The sequence below is a fragment of the Zootoca vivipara genome, chromosome 3 (assembly GCF_965207765.1).
Source record: "Zootoca vivipara chromosome 3, rZooViv2.hap1.1, whole genome shotgun sequence".
NCBI classification, from domain to species: domain Eukaryota; kingdom Metazoa; phylum Chordata; class Lepidosauria; order Squamata; family Lacertidae; genus Zootoca; species Zootoca vivipara.
Genome location: NC_142586.1, coordinates 95,497,207 through 95,521,167, shown reverse-complemented (window position 1 = coordinate 95,521,167; position 23,961 = coordinate 95,497,207). Strand labels below are relative to the sequence as shown.

The following is a 23,961-nucleotide window of genomic DNA, read 5'->3' as shown; positions in this document are numbered from 1 at the left end:
TATTAAAACTCTGTAAGAAGGCAGTTTAGTTGCACTCACTGATGCTTCCAGTTACAATTGACAATACAGTGGTACCTCGGTTTATGAACACAATTGGTTCCGGAAGTCTGTTCATAAACTGAAGCATTCATAAACTGAAGCGAACTTTCCCATTGAAAGTAATGGAAAGTGGATTAATCCGTTCCAGATGGGTCCGCGGCATTCGTAAACTGAAAATTCGTAAACCGAGGTGTTCATAAACCGAGGTTCCACTGTACATCATTATTGGAAATCCTATTGCTGTATCCCAAGTAAAGGTATAATTCTCATCACTCATTCCTCCTGAAAACTTCTTAGTGCCAAGGAAAGGGCAGGGGGGAATAGTACTCTCAGTGCCATTCCCGTAGCAGCGATGATGTCTTGTTAAACCACATCTCATGATCTGCTTTCCTGCCTGAATTTCTGTTTCAACGTGGCAGTGTTGAAAGGTGAGGGAAAAACCTGACTTACTGTTCTTCTTGTACATCAAGATTTCAAAGGAGTTCATCTCGTAGTTCTCAAATGTCTGTCGAACTTTATCTATTGTGTCTTTGTCAGTCAGCTCTCCATACATAAAACTGCAGGGAAAGTGGGAAGACATTCAAAGGAAGATAGAAGGCAATGCATATTGACACAACAAGACATTTACAAAAATGTATTAATGGTTACAGTATTAGGATACTCTCAGTAGGATTTGCATAAAATCCGAAGTGCGGCGGTGTGGGGGTGTTTTGCCGCCTGCCTTCCCCAAGCCAAGGGGAAGGCAGGCGGCAAAAAAGCCCTGGCAATTTTTCGCTGCACGCTGGACTTTGCAGTCAGAGGTTTGTTTTTCTATGACCACGCTTCGCAAGACGAAGCGGCGGCCATAGAAAAATTCGTCGTCTTGCGAGGCAACCTCCGATCGCAAAATCCATTCGTCTAGCGAAAAATTCGTCTTACAGGGTATTCGTTAAGCGAGGCACCACTGTACCTAGCGACTGGGGCTTGTTTGTTGACACAAACCAAGGAAGAGTCTTTTGTTTGAAACATGTCGGTATTTCAGCTTTTTTTTTTTAAAAAAAAAAGATCAGCTTACTATATGTCAGGCTTCGGGAGAGCGGCTTCCTCCCTCCCTTTGGCCGTGGAGAAGCAGAACAAAGCAAAAATAGTCTATTGCCATTTAAAGAGATTTTAATGATCCCAGTTACAGGTAGGTAGCCGTGTTGGTCTGCCGTAGTCGGAACAAAATAAAAAAAATTCTTCCAATAGCACCTTAGAGACCAACTAAGTTTGTCATTGGTATGAGCTTTCGTGTGCATGCACACTTCTTTCGTGCATGCACATGAAAGCTCATACCAATGACAAACTTAGTTGGTCTCTAAGGTGCTACTGGAAGAAGAAGAAAAATTATTTTGTTTCAACTACGCCAAACCAACACAGCTACCTACTTGTAACTAGAACCAATAACAAACTTAGTTGGTCTCTAAGGTGCTACTGGAAGGATTTTTTTGTTTTGTTTTGTTTTAATGATCCCAGCTCAAGAACAAAGAGTCCATCTCAGAGTAAAGGTGCTCCCAATTAAGGTTTCCACCCACTTCCCCCTTAGTCACTTCTGCTGCTTGCAACCTGATCTCGCAACCACCATGCCTTCTGTGCAGCTACCCTATCTAATCTCCTTGACCTTGGACTGGGTGGCTGGACACTTTCCAGCAAACCAGAGTCTGTTAACTATCTCTGTCTCCCAGTTCTTCTTCTCCTAGCTGTTCACCCCCCCCCCCAGTTCCTCCCAACTTTTGTCTTCTGAACTATGTCCCTCTGCTAACCACAGTTCCAAATCAATACTGTCCCACTGCTCCTGGGAAGATTCAGGATCCTGATCAGGAGCAGGGAGAGGGGGAAGCACCCACCATTCCTCATCTGTGCAGCCCTCCTCAGCATGGTCCCCAACACTATATTCTCTTCTTTTTGTTGCACCATTTCTCTCTCCCTCTGTATGTGTGTGTGTGTGTGTGTATGTATGTACCTGCACATTTTAAAAAAAATTCTTCTCAGAAAACTGGGAAAAGGCTATCAATGTCTACTAGCCATGATAACTATGTTCTGCCTAGTCATTGACAGTCGCCATGTTTCTGAATACCAGATGCTAGAAACCACAGGAGGCGAGAGTGCTCAGGTCCTGCTTGAGAATGTCCCATAGGCATCTGGTTGGCCACTGTGAGAACAGGATCCTGGACCAGGTGAGCTATTGGTCTAGATGGCTTTCCCTATGTTATTAACCCTGGGAATTGTAGTTTTCAGGCAGGAGCCAGCGTGGTTCCTAGATGGCCAGTTTGTCAACCATTCATCTCAAGTTCTTTGCACAAAAAAAGCCAGCATGACAATGATCCAAACTGCCTTAGAGCATGAAGAGCATGGGTCATGACTTGAAGGCCACCAGTGTAGTAAGCAAAATTTTGGACTTTGGCAAGGGAAACTCAGGTGCAGGTTCCAGTTTAGTTATCTAGGCCACTGTTTCCCAATGTTGGATCTTCAGCTCTTTTTGGACTACAACTCCCATCATCGCTAGCTAGCAAGACTAGCTAGTCAGGGATGATGGGAATTGTAGTCCAAAAACAGCTGGAGACCCAAGGTTGGGAAACACTGATCTAGGCAACCTTGGGTGAGGCAAGGCCTCTCAAAGTAACGTAGCCACAAGATTGCTGTGAGCACAAAATGGAATATATATTTTTTTATTTTCTGGCTAAGTACTTTAAAAGAAGGAGAGAGTACAGAAAGGCCATGACCATTTTGATCTTGCTAGTTTCGTGATCCTTCCTATGTGGTTTACTGGTGCCAAACAGGATGAACCTGCACATTATCTAACACTCGGAGGGATGAGGAAGCTGGGGCCCTCCAGATGCTGTTAAACTACAACTCCCATCACCCCTGGCTTTTGTTTGGCCATGCTAGCTGGGGTGGCTGGGAGATGGAGCCCAGCAACATTTAAAGGGCTACAGGTTCCTCATCCCTATCCTAAAAGCTCCCTCCTGAATAAGTCCTGCTCTCTCAGCCCCAAATTGCAGCTGTGGTTTCTACAGCCTGGGGAAGACTAAACTGAACAGTGGGCTGATCCGATTGTTTTCATTCAACCCGAGCAAGAACAAAGCAACGTTTGCAAGTTACTGAACAGAAAGCAAATCTGCCCTGAAATACCTGCAGGTGCTGCTTTTTTGCATAACTTCTGCTCTGTGGTACCCCGAGAGCTTGCAAAATCCATCATTGCTGTACACAATGGGCCAATCCACTATCTGGGCATTGCCCAGGACAAAATTGGTATCTGCTTGAAAAAGAAGACATTTGTTAGATAAAACAGCTGCATGGCACTGTAATGGGTTAGACCACAGACTCCCACCCCACATGCATGCATGCACACTCACTCTGGGGGCAAAGCAGTTCCCAGCTCTTTGAGGCTCTTCCTTATTCCATTCAAGGGCCAGATTGACATCCAGATCAGCAATGCTCTAGCTCCCAGTGCTTACACACACACACACACACACACACACACACACACACACCAAGTCTACAAAAGTATATTTTAAATTTCCCTCCCCATACTCAAACCATCCAATCGAAATCAGTCTCAGCAGATATGCAACCTTGTGAATGAATGGACTCGCAGCTTTTTGGTCTATGTTCTTATACTTCCCATATCTGCACAAGCCTGCCCAGGGCAGTTCAACAACAGTACAAGACTGCCTCAGGGTTTGACCCCCCTCATTCGCTGGCTGCTGTTGTGCCCTATCTTCCAGACATTGTCAATTCATTTCACTTTTAATTTATATGCGACCTTTCTGCTTTATTATACACAAGGCAGTCTGCAACAACAAAATATACAACAAAGAACACACATCCAATAATAATTTGATCCAATGCAAAAAGTCATAATGAAACATAACTTTAAAAATGGAATGACGTCTATTAAATAAAGTAATATTCAATAATCTTTTATGAGACAATAGGTAAGGTAAAGGGACCCCTGACCATTAGGTCCAGTCGTGACCGACTCTGGGGTTGCGCCGCTCATCTCGCATTATTGGCCGAGGGAGCCGGCGTATAGCTTCCAGGTCATGTGGCCAGCAAACCAGAGCAGCACATGGAAACACCGTTTACCTTCCCGCTATAGCGGTTCTTATTTATCTACTTGCACTTTGACATGCTTTCGAACTGCTAGTTTGGCAGGAGCTAGGACCGAGCAACGGGAGCTCACCCTGTCACAGGGATTCGAACCGCCGACCTTCTGATCAGCAAGCTCTAGGCTCCCAAAACATCAGCAAATAATAAAAAGAAATTCACTCTTAACTATTACAATAAATAATTATTAAACCATGATCAATAAAAATAAGTAAAACTGAGAAACCAAGACATACAACTTATAAAACTATAAAACTTATAAAGCTATCCTCCCCACAACTCCTCATCTCCCTTCCCAGCTGCTTCTGCTATTCTTAAAATCATGGCCTGGGAGAGGCTAGTGGCTCAGCCGGGAAGGACTGAGGGTGAGGGGAGGCAAGTCTCTTTCCCTCTTCTTTGCACTTCCTTGCTGAGGAAGCTGACTTCTGCTGCATCATTTTAGAGTCTTTGTGTAGGTTTTCTTTTGGTGGGGCAAATGTGCTTTCTCTCCTAGACGCCTGCCATGACCACCACGGAAAGCAGTGCGCATCAGATGAAAGGAGGAATCTTTCATTATCGCAACTTGGTCATCATAGAATTGTAGAGTTGGGAGGTACCCCCAAGGGTCATCTAGTCCAACCCCCTGCAATGCAAGAAATCTTTTATTTGCCCCCTGTTCATGTTGGCATGGAGCACCGTGGGCTGCTGCCATGGTTTTCTCAGGAAATGAAGAAGGTTCAAGGCTACAAAGCCTCTATCAAGCATGCCTTGACATCCACCAATGAAGCTTTCCTATACAGAAACGTGTCCTGAATCATCTGATAGTATTTGGTATAATGCTGTCCATGCAGAAATGTTGCGCTTCAATCCTTGTATCCCTCTGACCATTGTCACATCTTACTTCTGTCACTGAACCATCACGCGCAATGTGGCAGTCTATGAGCTTTGTCGGGGGTGATAACCTTATCTATAGCTTGCAAACCCTTCATCCTTCCTTGGAATGTGTAAGAAGGGCTTCTGCAATGCTTCTTTATCCTCACCACCAGAAGAAGAAAAAATAGAAAGTAATCTTTTCCGCTGGATGTGATTTCCTTCTCTTTTCTAAATATTTTAGTAGCTTGGGAACCAGCTGGTCAGCTGCACAATTCTACATTGTTTTTGCAGACAGCAGGATACAGATCTGCGCCAAAGTCCAAAGTGATCCACAAACGCAAGCCCACTCCTGTTCAACAAACAGCCTCACCAAATGTTGAAGGAACACCATGTAGTTATTTGATAAGAATATGAAAAATCATGAAAGATCATTTTCTGAAAAATCAGTTAGTATCATCTCTTGCCACTGGGCTTTGCAAGTACAGTGGTACCTCAGGTTACAAACACTTCGGGTTACAAACACTTTGGGTTACAGACTCTGCTAACCCGGAAGTAGTTGTTGTTGTTTAGTCGTTTAATCGTGTCCGACTCTTCGTGACCCCATGGACTAACCCGGAAGTAGTACCTCAGGTTAAGAATTTTACCTCAGGGTAAGAACTTTACCTCAGGATAAGAACAGAGATCAAGCAGCGGTGGCAGCGGGAGGCCCCATTAGCTAAAGTGGTACCTCAGGTTAAGAATGGATTCAGGTTAAGAATGGACCTCCGGAACGAATTAAGTTTGTAATCAGAGGTACCATTGTACCAGCAATCAGCTGATTGCCAGCACTTGAAAAGCCCTGAACTTTTGCCAGCTTGGTTTGATTTCAAACCAAGAGGGCAAAGGAAAATGTTTCACCTGGTATCATGATGACACCAGGTGTCTGACAGGTAGGCGGCCTCCCATTCCTGTCAAAATGGCCTGCAGGAGCTGAGGAACCTAAGCACCAAGTAATGGCACCCCACTCCTGCCCTATTGAAACATGCCATTGCATGAAGGATCAACTGCCTCAATGGGTCTAGAGTTGACTCAATCATAACAGAAGACTCCTGGCACCATGAAATAGATACCTAAAAGAAACAAAGCCTAGCCAGACTATTGCTGTGACAAAAGAAAGATGATCATTTTGAGGGGAGAACATTATAAATCGGGTTTGGATCTCTCTCAACTAATACTTTGTAGTCCGTGATCACATTCTTGATTACGGGTCATGAAAGGAGTGTGCTAGCTTGATTTTCTTTTTTGATTATCTCAAGATGAAACTTATCTGATCTGCCCATTGCAATTTCAGGAACCCTTTTGAGTTTCAGAGACCGTGTGCCTAGATATATTTTCATACTGCAGTGATAATGGTGGTGATTTAGAATTCTATTCACTCGTCTTGAGCAACTCATTTAAGAAGTCCAGCACATTCAAATCTTTTCCAAAGTACATGCAGATGCTAAATTCTTGTACGAACTATGAGAGAGAGAGAGAGAGAGAGAGAGAGAGAGAGAGAGAGAGAGAGAGAGAGAGAGAGAATGTTGTGTCTTAGCATAATTATTTGGTCAAAGACTAAGACAACTTGTTCAAAATTCAAGTTGAAGTGCTTAATAGTTGGCCTCTATGTTGGTGAAAATCTCAATTACTGGAGAGAAAGGCATAGACCAGGGGTCAGTAAACTTTTTCAGCAGGGGGGCAGTCCACTGTCCCTCAGACCTTGTGGGGGGCCGGACTATAGTTTGATTTTTTTTTTACGAATTCCTATGCCCCACAAATAACCCAGAGATGCATTTTAAATAAAAGGACACATTCTACTCATGTAAAAACATGCTGATTCCCAGACCATCCGCGGGCCGGATTTAGAAGGCGATTGGGCTGCATCCGGCCCCCGGGCCTTAGTTTGGGGACTCCTGGCATAGACCTTTTGGGGGGTGGAACAATTGCATTTGTAATTTTATAATTTTGTTATATTGCATTATGTCTTATTGTAAGCCGCCTTATTTATTATTGTAATAGGAAAGCAGGGCTTATATTTTAAGCTAAAACTAAACAACATAGTCACTTTGGAGACTAGTGTGAAAACTTGTACACCTATATTTGTTGTTGTTGTTGTTTAGTCGTTTAGTTGTGTCCAACTCTTCGTGACCCCATGGACCACAGCACGCCAGGCACTCCTGTCTTGCACTGCCTCCCACAGTTTGGTCAAACTCATGTTCATAGCTTCGAGAACACTGTCCAACCATCTCGTCCTCTGTCGTCCCCTTCTCCTAGTGCCCTCAATCTTTCCCAACATCAGGGTCTTTTCCAAGGATTCTTCTCTTCTCATGAGGTGGCCAAAGTATTGGAGCCTCAGCTTCACGATCTGTTCTTCCAGTGAGCGTACACCTATATATAATCTCCCAACTTGGCTTTCAGTACTCAAAAAAGTATCTGTATATTTCACAGTAGCAATTAGCAGAATAAATGATGGAAATGTTCATGCAGGCAACAACTTTTGCAGCAGATGGGCTAAAACCCCAAACCCCATAAATTATTTTATCCTTCAGTAAATTCTGGAAAAACCAATATCTTTTTCCTGGGACATTATATGCATTATACTCTGACTGGGAAGCAGGAAGAGTTTGTTGTGAGCATGGTCCCTTCACTAATCATTTCATTACATTGAAGATATCTTCCAGTCACTTTGAGCCCTACTCCCCAATTAGGTAAAAAGTGTGGAAATTAGGCTTGAACTTTCTGCCTTTAAATGTATCCTGCAGAAAGACTAGAGGAAACTTTGCAAATTTTAGCCCCAGTTCAGTGGGGCAATTGACTGCCAAAATCCACTGAGACATTGTTTCTAGATTTGCCATCATAGATATCATTTAATGGTCAGGTGCTGGGTATTGTCCTAGCATGCACTCTAGGTTCCTGTGGGGCAATAATGAGACCCAGTAGCATCCATTGTCAGCTGGATATGCACCCAAGAGTCGTCCAGAAATCTCTGTAACACAGGAGCTCTGATACTCATGTGTTGCTCAGCGTATGGTGTAGAAAGGGTTCCTTGAAGATGTGTGCTGTGTGCACACTATTGTCTTAAAATACAGCTAAGTTGTTCCTTTTCTAAATCTGTGTCAAAGCTGGTTTGGGGAAAATGCATCAAAACACAGTATTTCATAAGGAATGACAGCATAGATATGAATTGTGGCTAATGTAATGTGTGTACTGCTTCCCAAACTAGCAGTTTGAGCGCGTACGTAACTAGAATGTTTGGAAATAACTGGCCTACAGCAAGTAGGAAGAAGCAGAGGCTACGAATCATTCTTATTCTCAAGGGTAGCTTATGCTGTTTGCAGCCAAAAGAGAGAAAGAAAGAAAAAGAAACAAGCATGTCCTTTTAGCACAGTTCCATAGCACTACGCCTCCATATCTGTATTTTTAAAAGGCCGCCCACATTACATCTCACGACATATTTATTATTGTCAACAGCAATTTCACCAAGTGAGAGACCCAAATAAAAGATGCATAAACACACCTGCCTCTGAACTTCCCTCTTTTCCTGCCACCATCACCCTTTTTTCTCCATAAAAGGCTTTCCTCCTGCAATGTGCATGTGGGATTCAATCAACACGTCTTTGGTGATGTACACCCACTGCCCAATTGCATTTACAACAGGAAAAGTGATCTTTATAGTCCCTTTGGAGTAAAACACGGTGACAATATAACTGCAGGACATTTTAACTGCTTTGTTTCTCTCAACCTGTGTTAAATCCCCTTAGTTTTTCGCCAGCTCTTTGCTGGTCTTCCAGAAACAATAAAGCACATTAGCACTTACTATGATTCATTAAGCCAAGCCACTTCTCCTTCTTGGAGCCCATCCCTCCTAGAGATTATGTTCTCCTATTAACTCTATCTCACTCCCAATATGAACCAGTGTAAACTTCAAATTGCATTCCATCCTAATTGTAATGACCATGTCATCCTATTGGTTTTGATGTTCACAATATCCAGTTAAGGACGTCGAAACAGGAGCAGATTGATGGATTACTGCGGTCCAATACTGAGACTGCAGGATCTTTCTATGGACATAATTTCAGATTAAGGGGCAAGGAACAAAAGTTTTCAGTACCAGGACAACATTAAAGACCTGCTATTGGATGCACTGAGGGTTAAATTGTGAGCACTGCTTATTTTAAGAGAAATTGCTGTGCTTAGTTGCTGTCTTTTTATACCAAAAGAACTATATAGCAATATAACAAACAGGTTATTCTCAGTGGCCAATTAAACCCTGTGGAGGCTCCTAGGCAGTCAAAATCGGTGTGTGTGTGTGTGCTTGCAAATTACACTATGTCCTAATACATAAATATGTATAAACCAGTTTTGTTTCAAGATCAAATCAATAATATTTTGATCCATTGTCACGGGACCACTAAAAGGCATCGGGCCCATAGACTGGTGCCTACTCTATGTATTTGGTAATCCGGCACTGGATACTCTTTTTTTGAAACATGGATTTGTGCATTTGGTACCCACATCTAATATTTGGCCCATTAATTAATAGCAATAGTGACTCAATGTGCAAGATCAGAGATGGGGCAAAATGAGGAACTGATTTTCATGATTATTTTAACTTTCCCCCCCAAGATGGCCCTGCTGCCCATTCAGTGGTTTTTCAAGAGATGCTGTGCTAAAAATAAATAAATAAATAAATAAAAACACATTTTTGCAATGGGACAAACATATTGTTGAGAGAATGATGCAGCCTGCCTGTCCATTCTTGCAAGGCATTGTGGCAAAAGAAACCACAGCAGACGATCAAAGCAGGGGCAATTGGCTGATTGTGTTGGCAACAAGGACATATTCCCTCCCCATGAGCATTCAGAATAAGGGCATTCTCTGGTCTATTTATTTGAAACCCTTCTCGCTACAGTTCCCTCTGTTGGGGGAGAGAGTTTCCCATGCTATGTAGCCTGCCCTTCACTCTCTAAGCTAGCATGCCACCCTCAGGGGCAATAGACAATGTTGTCACATGCCCTTTGTTGAAGTAAGCTTTGCCTTCTGCATATAGAATGGGGGCAACATCTTATCCTTAACCCCAGGCAGCAAAATGTCTTGGGGCAGCCTTGTTTGCCGGTGAACCTGATTTCATTGTAAAGATACTTGGACTTGTCCTGGAGTGTAGAGTGGGGAAATGATAGGGATGAAATTTCATTTAATCCATGCCTAGCAATGGATAGATGTGTACTGCCCTTTCTAAAAACAATACACAAGCTGGAACACAAGTCCAAGCATCTCTCAAATTCGCACACCTCTGAATTTTGCAACAGGGTTCCAGACAAGTAATGTGTACAAAGTTGCATGCAATACAGTGGGGAAAAAATGCTTATATTGGTGAAAGTTATCTGCAAAATGCATTGCACCAGGCTTTGCAAAAATGCTTATATTAGGGGGGGAAAGCATGCTAAAATGCTTGCAATTTTTGGATGTGTACACACACACACACAGTGCTTTTTTTCTAAAAAAATGTTCAGGGGTATGCGTACCCCTGCATACCCCCAGAAAAAAACTGTGTGTGTGTGTGTGTGTATTAATAAATAAATATATATATATTATTCTCACATGGCTGCAGAAATGTAGACAACGGGATGTATGATATGAAAAATCAGAAACAGGGAGAATGGAAACTGACGGCTCCATCTATCCATTGCTAGGCAACGGCCAGGAGTTTGGGCTGCACTATAATCCCACCTGATGTGAAAGTGTGGCCTAGACAACACCAAACACTCCCTAGAGGCTACGCACTGTAAGGGAACATGGGTAGCGTTGACAGTGGTAGCTGAGGCCCACTGGTGCCCCCACTCTCCTCCCTATTGAGTTCTTTTAAAAAAAATAAAAAAATGATTTTTAAAAGTATAAGCATACAGTGAGGGGAAACCAAAACAATTCAAAATCCAAATATCGAGATTACTCTGAATCTCTTGACTTCCCCCCATCCCTTCCATGGGTCCTAATGATAAGATTTACAACTGCATATCAATATTTATCCAAATTTTTATCCTTCTAAATTATCCATAGTTTCCGTTCCTTTACAAGCGTGGTTAAAATCCTGCCAATGTTTTAACCAGCTTACAGTGGTCCCTGCTGAGTTCTTAAAGGGCAACATTAAGACTGAGGAGGAGGGAGCTGACAGGAAATAGCACCCATTAGACTAGTTGTAACTAGGAAGGCCCTTCCCTCAGGTGCCGAGATCAGCAGAGGGGGCCCTCTTGGCGGTTCCTCCACCCTCAGAGGCTCGGAGTGGGTCATGACCCAGGAGAGGCCTTCTCTGTGCTGTCCCCTCCCCACAGAGGCGTGTCTGGCATCTTAATTGTACAGCTTCCAGGGAATGCTGAATACACACCACTTTGCCCTGGCTTTTGACACTTGAGGCCTATATTTTAGGGCTCAGGGGCGTCTTGAGCTCCCCTGGCGCCCTCCCGCCCCGTTTCCCAGCGCGGTGGGTGGGTGGGCACCGCGCACAGCACGGCTGCCACAGGCGCTGCTGCGCGGCGGGTGGGCGGGCACAGCGCGGTTGCCGTGGTCGCAGCTGCGCAGCGGACCGGCCAGCCAGCAGGTGGGCGCAGCTCGCGGCGCCCTCCTGGCGGGCCGGCGCCATGGTGCCCTGCGCCACCCAGCCTGGCCGTAGGGCTGGCCCTGTTAGGGCCCACCTTATTTTCGCGATTGTGAGTTGTTTTAAACTGTCTTTAGCATTGCGTTTCAATGTTGTGGCCTACCCTGGGAACTAAGGGTGAAAGACGGGTAATCAACCAATCAACCAATCAATCAATCAAATCAATCAATAGTACGGGGGCTAACTGAGGTTGGTGTGACAGTGCCCCATCTGCCCTAATGGAACAACCTCTACTAAATGTTGAACAAACCACATTTCAGGGACACTTCTCTGCCATTACAAACTTTCTCACTGAGGAACCTTAGATTAGCTTACTTGCACAGGGTTTAGGAGTTGGGTTGCCATGTTTCAAAAGGTGAAAATCTGGACACAGCAGAACAATCTAAAAAAACACACCACAACAACTTTTTGAGCTAATTTTAAGTAATTACTGACATGGGTCACCATATGTCTGGAATGTCCACACGGGCACAGTGTTGAACGGCCGAATGCTAGCTATGTATGTCTGGGAAATTCCAGACATATGGGAATCCTATTTAGAAGGGCATTAATCTGATATAGCACCGCAGTTTTCAGGCTGTGTTAAAACTGATTAATGAAGGCAAAACTGAGACCTATGCAGTTGGCACTTCTTAGGGCATCCATCCCGTGAAGAAAAAAAGTCAGATAATTCTAAAGATTTCCGCACAGGCACATATTTATTTTTTCTGGATGCAGAAAAGATCTTGGTAAGGTTGAACAAAGTTACAGTCTGTGCTCTCACCCACTCTACTGAGAACAATGGATAAAAAGAAAGGGAAAAGCTTGTTGCTCAGAGTCCACATCCTTTCATAGTATTTCTTGATGGTAAAACATCTTGGAGGAGATTGATTTTTAGTTTCTTTTTTTAAAAAAAAATGGGTCCTTTTTCAAATGGAATGATTTGCCACACAGTGCTAAAAGAATTGAAAATAGGTGTGTGCTGAAATGTGTGACTACAACAAACCCTGGCAGCATTATTTCTACAGCATTATTACTAAAACATAATGGCATTCTGCAGCAAAGGTTTAGAAACCTCAGAGGTATGTCTGGGTGGGCCTGTGTCCATAAAGAAATACCAGCGCTGATTCACATGAATGACGCCTACTTGAGCAAGCAGAATTCAGAAAAGCTGTCTTGTACTTAGCAGGCTTTTGAATTATGGTGCTGGAGGAGACTCTTGAGAGTCCAATGGACTGCAAAAAAAATCAAACCTATCCATTCTGAAGGAAATCAGCCCTGAGTGCTCATTGGAAGGACTCTGGCCACCTCATGAGAAGAGAAGACTCCCTGGAAAAGACCCTGATGTTGGGAAAGATGGAGGGCACAAGGAGAAGGGGACGACAGAGGACGAGATGGTTGGACAGTGTTCTCGAAGCTACAAACATGAGTTTGACCAAACTGCGGGAGGCAGTGGAAGACAGGAGTGCCTGGCGTGCTATGGTCCATGGGGTCACGAAGAGTCGGCCCAGTGATGCTGTGGGTGAGCATCATATACCAAGATTGCAATCACCACTCTCTCCTGGGCTTGTGCAGTCAGGAAAAGGCATGACTCACTTAATCAAGATGAGGGTTTTCAAATGCCTGTCAAGTAACCACACCCAAACTTGTGGAAGGCAGGATCTAGAATCAATCTAGATTGAAATCAATATACTGAAGATGATCATGAGTGATTCCAGATTGAGAAAAACTGTATTTTTGTGCCACGAACAGGTCAGTGAGCATGCAGCCTTAGTTGGGATTTGCATTGGGGCAAGGGCCATTGGTTTGCCCTGTTAAGCTGCTGTAAAGTAGATAAGAAAGACTGAGGAACCACCACTGATACGGAGTGTAAGCAAGCGGCAAAAGGACTCGTGTGGGGTGTCTGAAGGGAAATTTGGGCAGTCGCAAAACCTGCTTTTAAAAAAACCCACACCTTCTATGTCCCATCTCTTCCTTTCGAATAGAAGAAACCCTGCCTTGGGCCCATGTTATCAGCGCTGCCAGAGAGCTATATAAAAAACAGCACCAATAAATCTGGAAACCTGCATGAAGCCTGAATCAAGGAGTCAAGGTTCAATAGGCAACACAATCCCCTTGTATCTCTTGTCAGTAAAAAGACGAAGAATTTGGTTTTTAAGAAAAGAAAAGAGCTGCATGTTTCTGAGAAGAGTCCTGCGATACGCCTCAAGCAGGGGGCCAAGCCCTCACAGGCCGTGACTATAGACCTGGTAGCATTGTTTTCCTGCTTCCTTTGCCTAGCAGACAGCTCAATGGAAGACCAATGAGGAAGGATTGATTCTCCCTTGCCGGATTGCTCCCTTCAAGAAGCAGAACTGCAGCAAGCGGAAATCATTACGACCCCCTCACTCTCACAGGCCTCAACACAGCAGAAGGAGCAAGCAAAGCTGTATCAGGCAGGCAGAAGAACCAGGAGGCAGAATGTCAGCTAGAGATAAGGAATAGGTATGGCCCAAGACATTTTGCAACCTGAGTCAAAGGTGGCCCCATCATCACCCATCCAGGGCTGGCCCTAAGGCAAGGCTGGGTGGCGCAATGCGCCAGGGGGGCGCCGCGCTGCTGTGCCCGCAGCAGCCGCACTACATCCACCAGACAGCCGTGCTGGAAAACGGGACGGGGGGCGCCAGAGGGATCTTCGCACCACGGCGCCAGATATGCTTAAGACAGCCCTGCACCCATCCTATGAACAGTCAGAAGCCTGCCAGGCTAGCATTTGAGCCTTACTTCAACACAGGTGATGGGGCACCATCCTTCACCTCACCTGAAGGCAGCAGACTATCAGGGAGCTCAGGCATGGCACAGACATGCAACTTGCCCCCTTGCAAAAGCCGCCTGAGCTGGTTGCCCTACTCTGCCTGTTGCTTCTGTTGGCATTGACCATGGCAGGGCCTTTTTGGTGACAGCCCCGTTTGTGGAAAGCTCTCTCCAGTGAGGTACAGTCTGTTCCGCTCTTTATTAACTTTCAGATTAATTGTTAAAAACCAAATTCTGTTCATGGCAACCATGAAATGATTAGCTAAGTGATTGTTTTTAGATGGATTGTTTTTATTTTATTGTTTTGAAGCTGATATGTTTGCCACTCTGGGCTCCTTTGGGAGGAAGGGTGGGTCCCCCAGGTATAGGGTGGTATATAAATTCAATAACATTATAATACGGTAATAATAGTAATAGTAATAATAATAATAATCCATGAGCACTGCTTTTCTTAGGGCCCAAAACCTCTCTCAAGGAAGCAGCATGCAGATATTTATATTTTTTAAGAGCAAGTCTGCAGAGTGAAGCAGGATGAGGCAGCAAGACACTCAGGGCTGCACCATACACACTTCAAACTGAGGAGGTGGGGATGTCATTTGAAAATAAAATGTTCCATCGTGTTAAACGGACAAACCTCCAGTGGCAGAGCTTCATGCTCCGGCACCGGGGGGTGAAGAGCAGGCGGGGGCATTCTGGGGGGCATGGCGCGTGTTCTAGGGGCGGGCTGCACATTCTGGGGGCGGGGCACCCGGCGCGGGTGGGGGCACAGCCGCGATGGCGCCCTCGCCTGCGCTGCCCGGGGCAAAGCGCCCCTATCGCCCCTCCCTTCCTACACCCCTGCAAACCTCCCTGACTGACTCAGCTTGAAAACACACTCAGGTCTACTTGCGCTCACCAGTTGCCACAGGCTCACGTCTCCATCCCAATGCAGGATATTTAACGGGAATGTAGCAAATACTTCACCACACACCCATAATACTTAATAACTTACTGCAAGTGCAGGGTCTTGGAAATAGGAGTGAGTGAGTACTATAATAATAATTTATAATAATAATATATTATTCATACCCCGCACATCTGGCTGAGTTTTTAATGTTTGATGTTTTATCATGTTTTTAATATTCTGTTGGGAGCTGTCCAGAGTGGCTGGGGTATAGATTTATTATTATGATTATTATTAATATATTTTTATTATTAAGAAAAACCTCTCTGTTCACTACCTTTGCATAATTTCATAAACCTCTGCTATGTGGGGTGCTCAAGTTTTGTACATTACAGAGCACAATACGCTATCTGATGGGCTGTTTACTCCAAGCCTCATTTAAAGCTACAAAAGAATATTTAAAAGTGCTTAAGGAGGGAGAGAAAGAAACTTTGGATCTGTCCATCAACAGATTGAACAGACACAAACACCATCTGATCACAGTCTTCTCTACTACGGTGAGATTACTATATCTCCGCTTATTATTTCTAAATTTGCTATATGCATTTCTCTTGGTTACATTTGTTGAGTTCCCTTCTTGCTTTATTGGGAAGAGTCATTGCAAGTATATTGGGAAATAGTCCCAAGTTAAAAGAAGGTGATTTTAATTATGAAATAATGTTAAGGGGAAAGCTGGGGAGTGTTTTTTCATTGAAGCAAAATGTTGGGATGAGGGCCTCGCTTTCAAAATGCGTTGCCGGGTTTGTGCAAATGCAGCACCTTGTAAACACTCAGTATTTGCCTCTTTGATCTCTTCTCACTGTAAAGCAGAAAGTGAACCACTAAAGAAAAAGAGAGAAATACATGCTCAGGAAAGCTGTATGGAAAGAGCTCCCTCTAGTGTTCGGTGTCAGGTTGCTGCACCCCCAAGATACACCTAAGGCCATGTAGTTGTTGTTTAGTCGTTTAGTCGTGTCCGACTCTTCGTGCAATATTGAAGTCACAGAAATGTCTATTGTGACATGCAAAACTAATGATCTACCCTTAAAAAAAAATCCCAGCCCTAAGATATGGAATGTGATCTGATCTACTTTTTAAAAACAATATGTGTCACAATTTAAATTTCCCATTTTTTAAAAAATAATAACTATCCAGTTCAAAAGTGATACACTATATGTCAGAATCTTTTAAAAAATAAAATAAATATCGCTTTATGATTGTGAAATGGAACAAGACCATTTAAGGAAACAGACTCTGGAGGTTACAGAGATAGATTCTTTCACCCACAATCAAGATCCACATCAGGGCCGTATTCCAGTTCCCAAGTAGTGAGCCTATACACACCAGCGGATCATGAGAACCTTCTGGGTAAGGCTTACCCAGTAAGTGGCAATAGATACTTTTCATAAAAGATAGATTCACACATGAATGGGGCTCCAGTACTGCAGACTGGCCACCGGCAGAAGGTTGATGGACAACCTATGCAAGGAAATTAGGGCAGAGTACTCTATTTTTATTTATTTTTTAATTCAGGTATTCATAAGCTACTCTTCATCAAAAAATACCAGGTTGCTGAACAATATATATAACCAGAAAATGGTCGTGCAACATAATGAAAAGAATAAAACAACATCAAAAGGCAGCAAAGCTACAGCAGGAAAAACTGACCAACTTAAAATGCACAGGCAAATAGAAACATTATTTACCTGTGAAATATACTTGGAGTCCTGTAGTGACCTCATGCTCTTTATTGCAGCTTGTAAAACAGTGAATGAAATCTCCCCCAAACCTCAGGCTTTAATATACATTATTTACACAATGGGTCCCGTCTGATTGGCTGATTCTGCTTCCCTCCTGGGGCCTGATTGGTCTTTTCCTGCAGGCCAATCAGTTGTTGCATTCTAGGATCCTACCAGCCTAATAGGCTGATTAACTTCTTCCTAGAGCCTGATTGGTCTTCTCTTGCAAGCTAATCACTTGTTGCATTCTAGGATCCTACTTGCCTATTGTTCTAGGATCCAAGCTTAGTACATAACAACCTGGGTTACCTGGCACCAAAATCATTGCAAGCTCACATCTCTGTGATTTGCTGCCATAGCAGAGGAAGCTGGAAATACGGAGAACAGAGAAGCCCCACCTATCTATATCATCTTAGGTAGCTATATCAGCTTAGGGAGCTGGGTATGTTTAGCCTGGAGAAGAGAAGGTTAAGGGGTGATTTGATAGCCATGTTCAAATATATAAAAGGATGTCATATAGAGGAGGGAGAAAGGTTGTTTTCTGCTGCTCCAGAGAAGCGGACACGGAGCAATGGATTCAAACTACAAGAAAGAAGATTCCACCTAAACATTAGGAAGAACGTCCTGACAGTAAGAGCTGTTCGGCAGTGGAATTTGCTACCAAGGAGTGTGGTGGAGTCTCTCTTTCTTTGGAGGTCTTTCAGCAGAGGCTTGACAGGCATATGTCAAGAATGCTTTGATGGTGTTTCCTGCTTGGCAGGGGGTTGGACTGGATGGCCCTTGTGGTCTTTTCCAAATCTATGATTCTATGATTCTATGATCTCTACTACTATCTATATTGTGCTTCTCACCAACATAAGGAAGTGTAGAGCAATATGTGTCTCTAAACTTTCCCCCTCTCTCTGCCTGCAAGGAAATTTTCTTTCTAGATTAGTGGCAGGTCACCTGTGATCCTTCAGATGTTGCTGAATGGCAACTTCCACCATCTCTGATGATTGGCCATACTCAGTGGCATAGCGTGGGGTGCAAGGGGGGCTGTGGCCCCAAGCACAGAATTCTGAGGGGGCACAACTCGGTGCCCCAAAACAGGCTCCCTTGACAAGGCCACATGGCTGCCGCCTTCTAGAGCCATGAGGAGGTGAATAGAACCTCCTTCTCCTCACGGCCAGCGAAGGGACACCCACCCCTGGGCAGAAATCCCACCGGTCAGAGCCCAGACTTTCCCTGGCCTAAACCGGGCCTTCCCTGGGGGCCACACTCTCGGTGTGTGTCCTTGAATGAGATGCACACCCCACAGCAGGAGCTCAGAGAGAAAAGTCGTCTGCTTGCCCAGGATCCACGGGCGCCCGTCCTTGCACTGTGCAGCCAATGAGAGGTGGCCAGGGAAGGGCTGTGCTTGCTGCTTTCTGCCGCCCTCCTGGGTGTGCTGCAGCTGAAGCTCCTGTGCTGCTGGGATGCTGCCAAGCCCACCAAGCAGAGGACAGCCACCACTCCCACCGGGAGCTTGCCAAGCTGAGAGTGCAAATGTGGTGACTAGCAGGCAACCTCTGCGGGGAGTGGCTGCCGCAGAGGCACAGCAAAGTCCTACTGCACAATGCCCGCAAGGAGGTTAGGGGGTACAATCCTTGCCTTGTCCCGGGCACTGCCACTGACTATACAGTCATACCTCGGTTCCGTTTGAGTTCGGTTTGAGTACTTTCAGTTTAAGTACTCCGCGGACCCATCTGGAACGGATTAATCCACTTTCCATTGCTTTCAATGGGAAAGTTCGCTTCAGGTTAAGTACAGGCCTCCGGAACCAATTGTGTACTTAAACCGAGGTACCACTGTACTGGCTGTGGCTGATGGGAACTGGAGTCCAGTGGCACCTGAAGATTCCCTAACCCTGTTCTAAGATGATGAAGGAGTTACTGCTTCCTCTTTGCAAAAGCAGAACAAAGAATTATCCCTGATTTTCCCTTTGTGAGGGAAGAGAGTAGGGACAATTGTTCCTCCTGTACATAAATCAAAAGCAAGGGACCAAAAGCAAGACAGTCCCCTCTGACTAACATCTAGTGAACTCCAAATGTTGTTTGCTTTTGCATGGATGAACGGAGCCTTCAAATGGGTAGAGCCTGTATTGTTTATCTAGATTATTCATCTGAGCTATTGTCAGTTTAGAAGGACTGGCTTTTCTAAAGCATTGTAAAGCAGCTGCTTGGTATATCAGATACACTTTTTTCCTTTTCCTATGATACTGGATAGGACCCAGGATCATCTAGTGAAGCTGAATGTTGGACCATTCAGGACAGACGAAATGAAGACGATCAGGGGCCTGGAAACCAAGCCATATGAGGAACAGTTGAAGGAGCTGGGTATGTATAGCTTGGGAAAGAGGAGACTGAGAGGAGAAATGATAGCCATCTTCAATCTCTCAGGGGCTGTCACATGGAAGAGGGAACAAGCTTTTCTCCTGCTCTGGAGGGTAGGACCCTCTTGAGGCCACAAGTTACAAGAAAGCATATTCCGACTAAACATCAGGAAGAACTTTCTGACAGTAAGAGCTGCTTGATATTGGAACAGACTCCCTTGGGGGACTGCGGACTCCCCTTTCTTGGCCATTTTTAAGCAGATGTTTTAAGGCCATCCAATGATGGCCACCTGTCATGGATAGTTTAGCTGAGATTCCTGCATTTCCAGGACCATCCAAACTCTACGATTCTATGATTCACACAGCACAGAAACTACAGAATTCACTGCCACAAGATTTGGTGATGGCCCACTGCAAACTCCAACTTGGACAGCTTTACAATTCATGGGTGATAAGATTAGCTACTAGTCGTGATGGCTGTGCATTACCTCTGAATCCCAGTTTGTGAGAAGCACAAGTGGCGACAGCGCTGTTGCGCTCAGTTCCTTTTTGCGGGCTTCCCACTGTGCTGGCCATTGTGAGAACAGAATGCTGGACCAGATTATCAGATCCACCATTACTTTTCTTGTCTAGTTGGACCCCGAATGTGCATTGACCTGAATTCAGGCATGCCTTATGGGGCTGGATAGGGAAGAGTCGTTTAAATAAATCCCTTATTTCACTAAACTAAAATTACGTATATATACACAATAGCAGGCTAACTCATCATGTTTACTGGAAAATCAGAAGGGAGAGACTGACAACTGATGAAATACAGCAGAAATACAAAACGGGGGGAAAGCAATCTCTTTTATTGCTGTTGGCAACTATGGATTTGTTTATAATACACAACCAAGATTCAGTGGTTCTTGTCCACAAATTTCCCTTCTAATGAATGTTTATTAGGGTGTATTACCCGCCCAGTCTTGCTCAGACAATTCACGAACTAGAGAGAAAAATACTAGCTATTGGTTAGATAATTATTATCTGGAAAAGGGTACTTAAAAAAAACACAACTTTACGTAAGTGGTGAAAATCAAGAAAATCCTTGACAGTACATGGGATCTTTCTTCCAACTCACTTCTGATGCACTGAATGGGTATCAAAGTTTGGACTAAATTGCTGGTTGTCAACATGGAGGTCAATGGAACTGAATACCAGGTATTTTATATTTAGGATTGTGGTGTCAGGATGCAAACCACTCACAATGACTCTAATGGAAGAGCAGATCGAAAAGGGAAGATGCAGAGGTTCTTTGGATGGAGATTGTGGTAAAAATAGCTCAAGGTCACAAGGGATCAATGTTTGTTTTTTGCATAACACAATTAAGTTAATTGTATAAACCCTGCACTCCTCTTAGGGTTGCGCCATTTGATTGTATGCAAGACACGGAACAATTTAGAAATGTGTGCTAATAATAGGGTGCTTTGTGGAGAGCAAAAGCTGGCTGGTGTGTTTCCATTGCTTTCGTTATCGTTGTACAGCCTAAAACGGTGCAGAGAGAGTGAGCGTATTGCTTATTGGCCACGCTCCTCTTTGGCAAGCCTTGAACCATTACTTTACAAGGAACTTTCAGGAGCCATTCCAACACATTCATACTGACAACGCTACTAATGAATGCAAAAGCCAAACTTCATAGCAGTTGGGGCTGCAAAAACTGACCGGCGGTTGTAGAAATCTGAAACATGCTTGGCATGTAATACAAGCAATGATACCTATGGCATTTAGGAACCTGCTACAAAGGACACTGTGGAGAGCATCCCTTCCCAATGGGCTCTCAACAGCTGCCCTCTTCAGAAAATTTAGGGTGTGCTGAATTTTTCAACTTTCAAATTCTAAAAAGGAAAGGTGCCATAAAGTTGCAGCATGGCTTTAGAATTCAAAAGATATTTTGATTAAATTTATATGATTTAGTTTTGCTTGGTAAGTAAAATGTGTGTAAAATTGCATAGGAATCATTAAAAATGATTGCCAAGTACTTGCAGCTCTATTATTATTATTATTATTATTATTATTATTATTATTATCATTATCATTACATGACATTTCTGAAAGCAGTATGTCTTCATCAAACATACTCCCTAAACTAGTCAACTTCTGTAGGTGGAATGTGAGGGCACCATATTCTCCCACTTCATGCACCAAAATGTCTTGGACTGGTCCTGAGTAAGACATCTACAACATCCCACGGAACTTGGGGGGGGAGGGCGGGGGTTAAAAGTGCAGCAGTGGCCGCGTTCTGCAGAAAGCATTGTGATCTTCAAAGTACATGGGCTTCCTAAATGCATTGGCAAGGCCGTGAGAGAGATCTTAGATATTACAGGCACTGAGAACCAATACTTAACATTTGTAACGTGCTGTATACCACAAGCATAGAAAGATATAACTGCAAAGCGTTACTAAAATGAAAACTTTATGATTCAGTCCATTTATATTATCTCTTTCTCTTTCAGATCAGACTAATTTCCCGCCCCGTTAGGTGGTCTCTTTGTGGCCCATTACAAAAAGCTTTTACCAAATTAAAGAAAAGGCCATGTGCAGCTTTCGTTTCTCCAGCTGATTCATGAGCTTTTTTAATGCTAATACAATCACTCTGGCAAAAGATTGCCTGGAGTCCCTTTGCAAATTGATATTCTGCAGAACAGTGGAATGACTCTGGGAACAATGATTTCGGGGTCCTTGTTTTTAATGTTTTCAAGAGTCCATATGGGAGCAGTTGTGGCATCAATTGGTTGATTAGCCCCCAGACTTTTCCCCTCATCTACACAAGAGGTCACAGATACCTCTGTTTCCGCTTCTTTTCTGCTATGAAACTGTACCAGGGATTAGGAGACCTGTTGCCCTCCAGATGTTGCAGGACTCTAACTCCCAGCATCCCTGACCATTGCCCATGCAAACTGGGGTTCATGGGAGTTGGGGTCCAACAACATTTGGAAGGTTACACACTGATCTACACAGAGACCAAGAGGTGGCAAAGTCAGAGTAATTTCCCCATCTTTCCCTTGTATATCTAGTCCACAGTTTAGGACATTCTGTGAACACCTACTTGGAAAAACGTCCTACTGAATGCAGTGGGGCTTGTTTCGGAGTAGACACATGTAAGATTGCACTGTTAGAGATGCCAGCATTACAAACAAGTCACTGAATATAGAAAGTCTTGCCCCCAAATGGCAACTAGACATTCTGTTTTGGCGACTGTAACCTTGGTTTAAGGAGCCATTTGGTACCTACCTTACACATCTGAGTTTCTGACATTGGTTAGAATGTTGGACTAGGTAACCAGGGAGACCCAGGATCAAATCACCAATGAGCTAAAAACCTCACTGGAAAGGGTCAGTGGTAGGATACAGGTTTGCTGTGCAAAAGGTTCAAAGTTTTATCAATTGCATCTTCATGTAGGGTTGGGAGAAAGGCCTTCAGAAACCCTGGGAAGATGCTGCCACTTAGCTGTGGACCTCTCATCCTTGCATGCAGAAGGTCCCAGGTTCAATCTTTGCCATATCCTGGCAGGGTAATCTATAGGACTTCTAACTGTAGACAGCAATGGACCGCCCAACTTTGAACTTCATCGTACTCATAGATTTCCCTTTCCACTAGTATATCTTCTTAATCTGATTTAGAATGTCATTGACTTAGGTTACAACATTATCTTAGACTCGGCGGCATTTTTGGTAGGCGGCGTTAAACATTCTGTAATAGCAAATAACGAGGAACTGCAATAACATGGAGAAGACAGTGTGCAATCTTTTAACAACAGCCGAAATCCCAATAGCCACTAAAGGTCAGGGTAACCAAGTACCAACTATGAAAGCCTGGCTAAATTAAAAGGTGGGAAATGGCTGGGATGGTTAGAGAACTTGCATTATTAGAGATGGAAAAAAATAAAGGTAGGGGGTTTGATCAGTTATTGGAGACCCTCCCTAGAATTGACAGGTAAAAATGTATAAACAATACGAGCAGATGTGATATGAGCTAGAGATGGCTTTCAGTGGTGTTCACACCACTGGGAACAGGTGACCTACTAGAGTGGGCACCCAGCAAAACAGCCTCCTGCCTGGAGCATCACTACTGCTCACCAAGAGATGCAGGGGCAGGAGCAAGATGGCAGTGTGGCCAGGACTGTGTGGACCACCAGCAGGAGCATCAGATTCACTCCACAAGCACACCCTTATTGGCCCTGACCTTGCTGCCACCTCACCCATCCTAGTAAGTGGCAGCAGCACTGCTACTGTGAGGCTCTTGAGAGCCACTGTGGTGTAGTGGTTAGAGTGCTGGACTAGGATCTGGGAGACCAGGGTTCAAATCCCCAGGATAAAATGGGAGGGAGGGAAAACTATGTGCGTCACCTTGAGCTCCTTGGAGGAAAGGGGTGGGTTATAAATGTGACAAATGAATAAATATTGCCACTGCATCTCATCCCCACTGTTAGTACTTTAGCTATCCTTAACCA

At 44.1% G+C, this 23,961-nt stretch overlaps 1 protein-coding gene across 1 annotated transcript in view; it reads right to left on the bottom strand.

The window, feature by feature from the left end:
• The window catches only part of KCNH1 (potassium voltage-gated channel subfamily H member 1), a 128,720-nt gene extending 108,672 nt beyond the window's left edge, over positions 1 to 20,048 (bottom strand). The window contains exons 1-3 of the mRNA XM_088667061.1: positions 19,961 to 20,048; positions 3,190 to 3,313; positions 490 to 596 (exon numbers count right to left, since the gene is read on the bottom strand). Coding sequence (XP_088523187.1) covers positions 490 to 596; positions 3,190 to 3,313; positions 19,961 to 20,048 — 319 coding nt within the window. The remainder of the gene's footprint in view (positions 1 to 489; positions 597 to 3,189; positions 3,314 to 19,960) is intronic.
• Between the last annotated feature and the right edge of the window lie 3,913 nt (positions 20,049 to 23,961).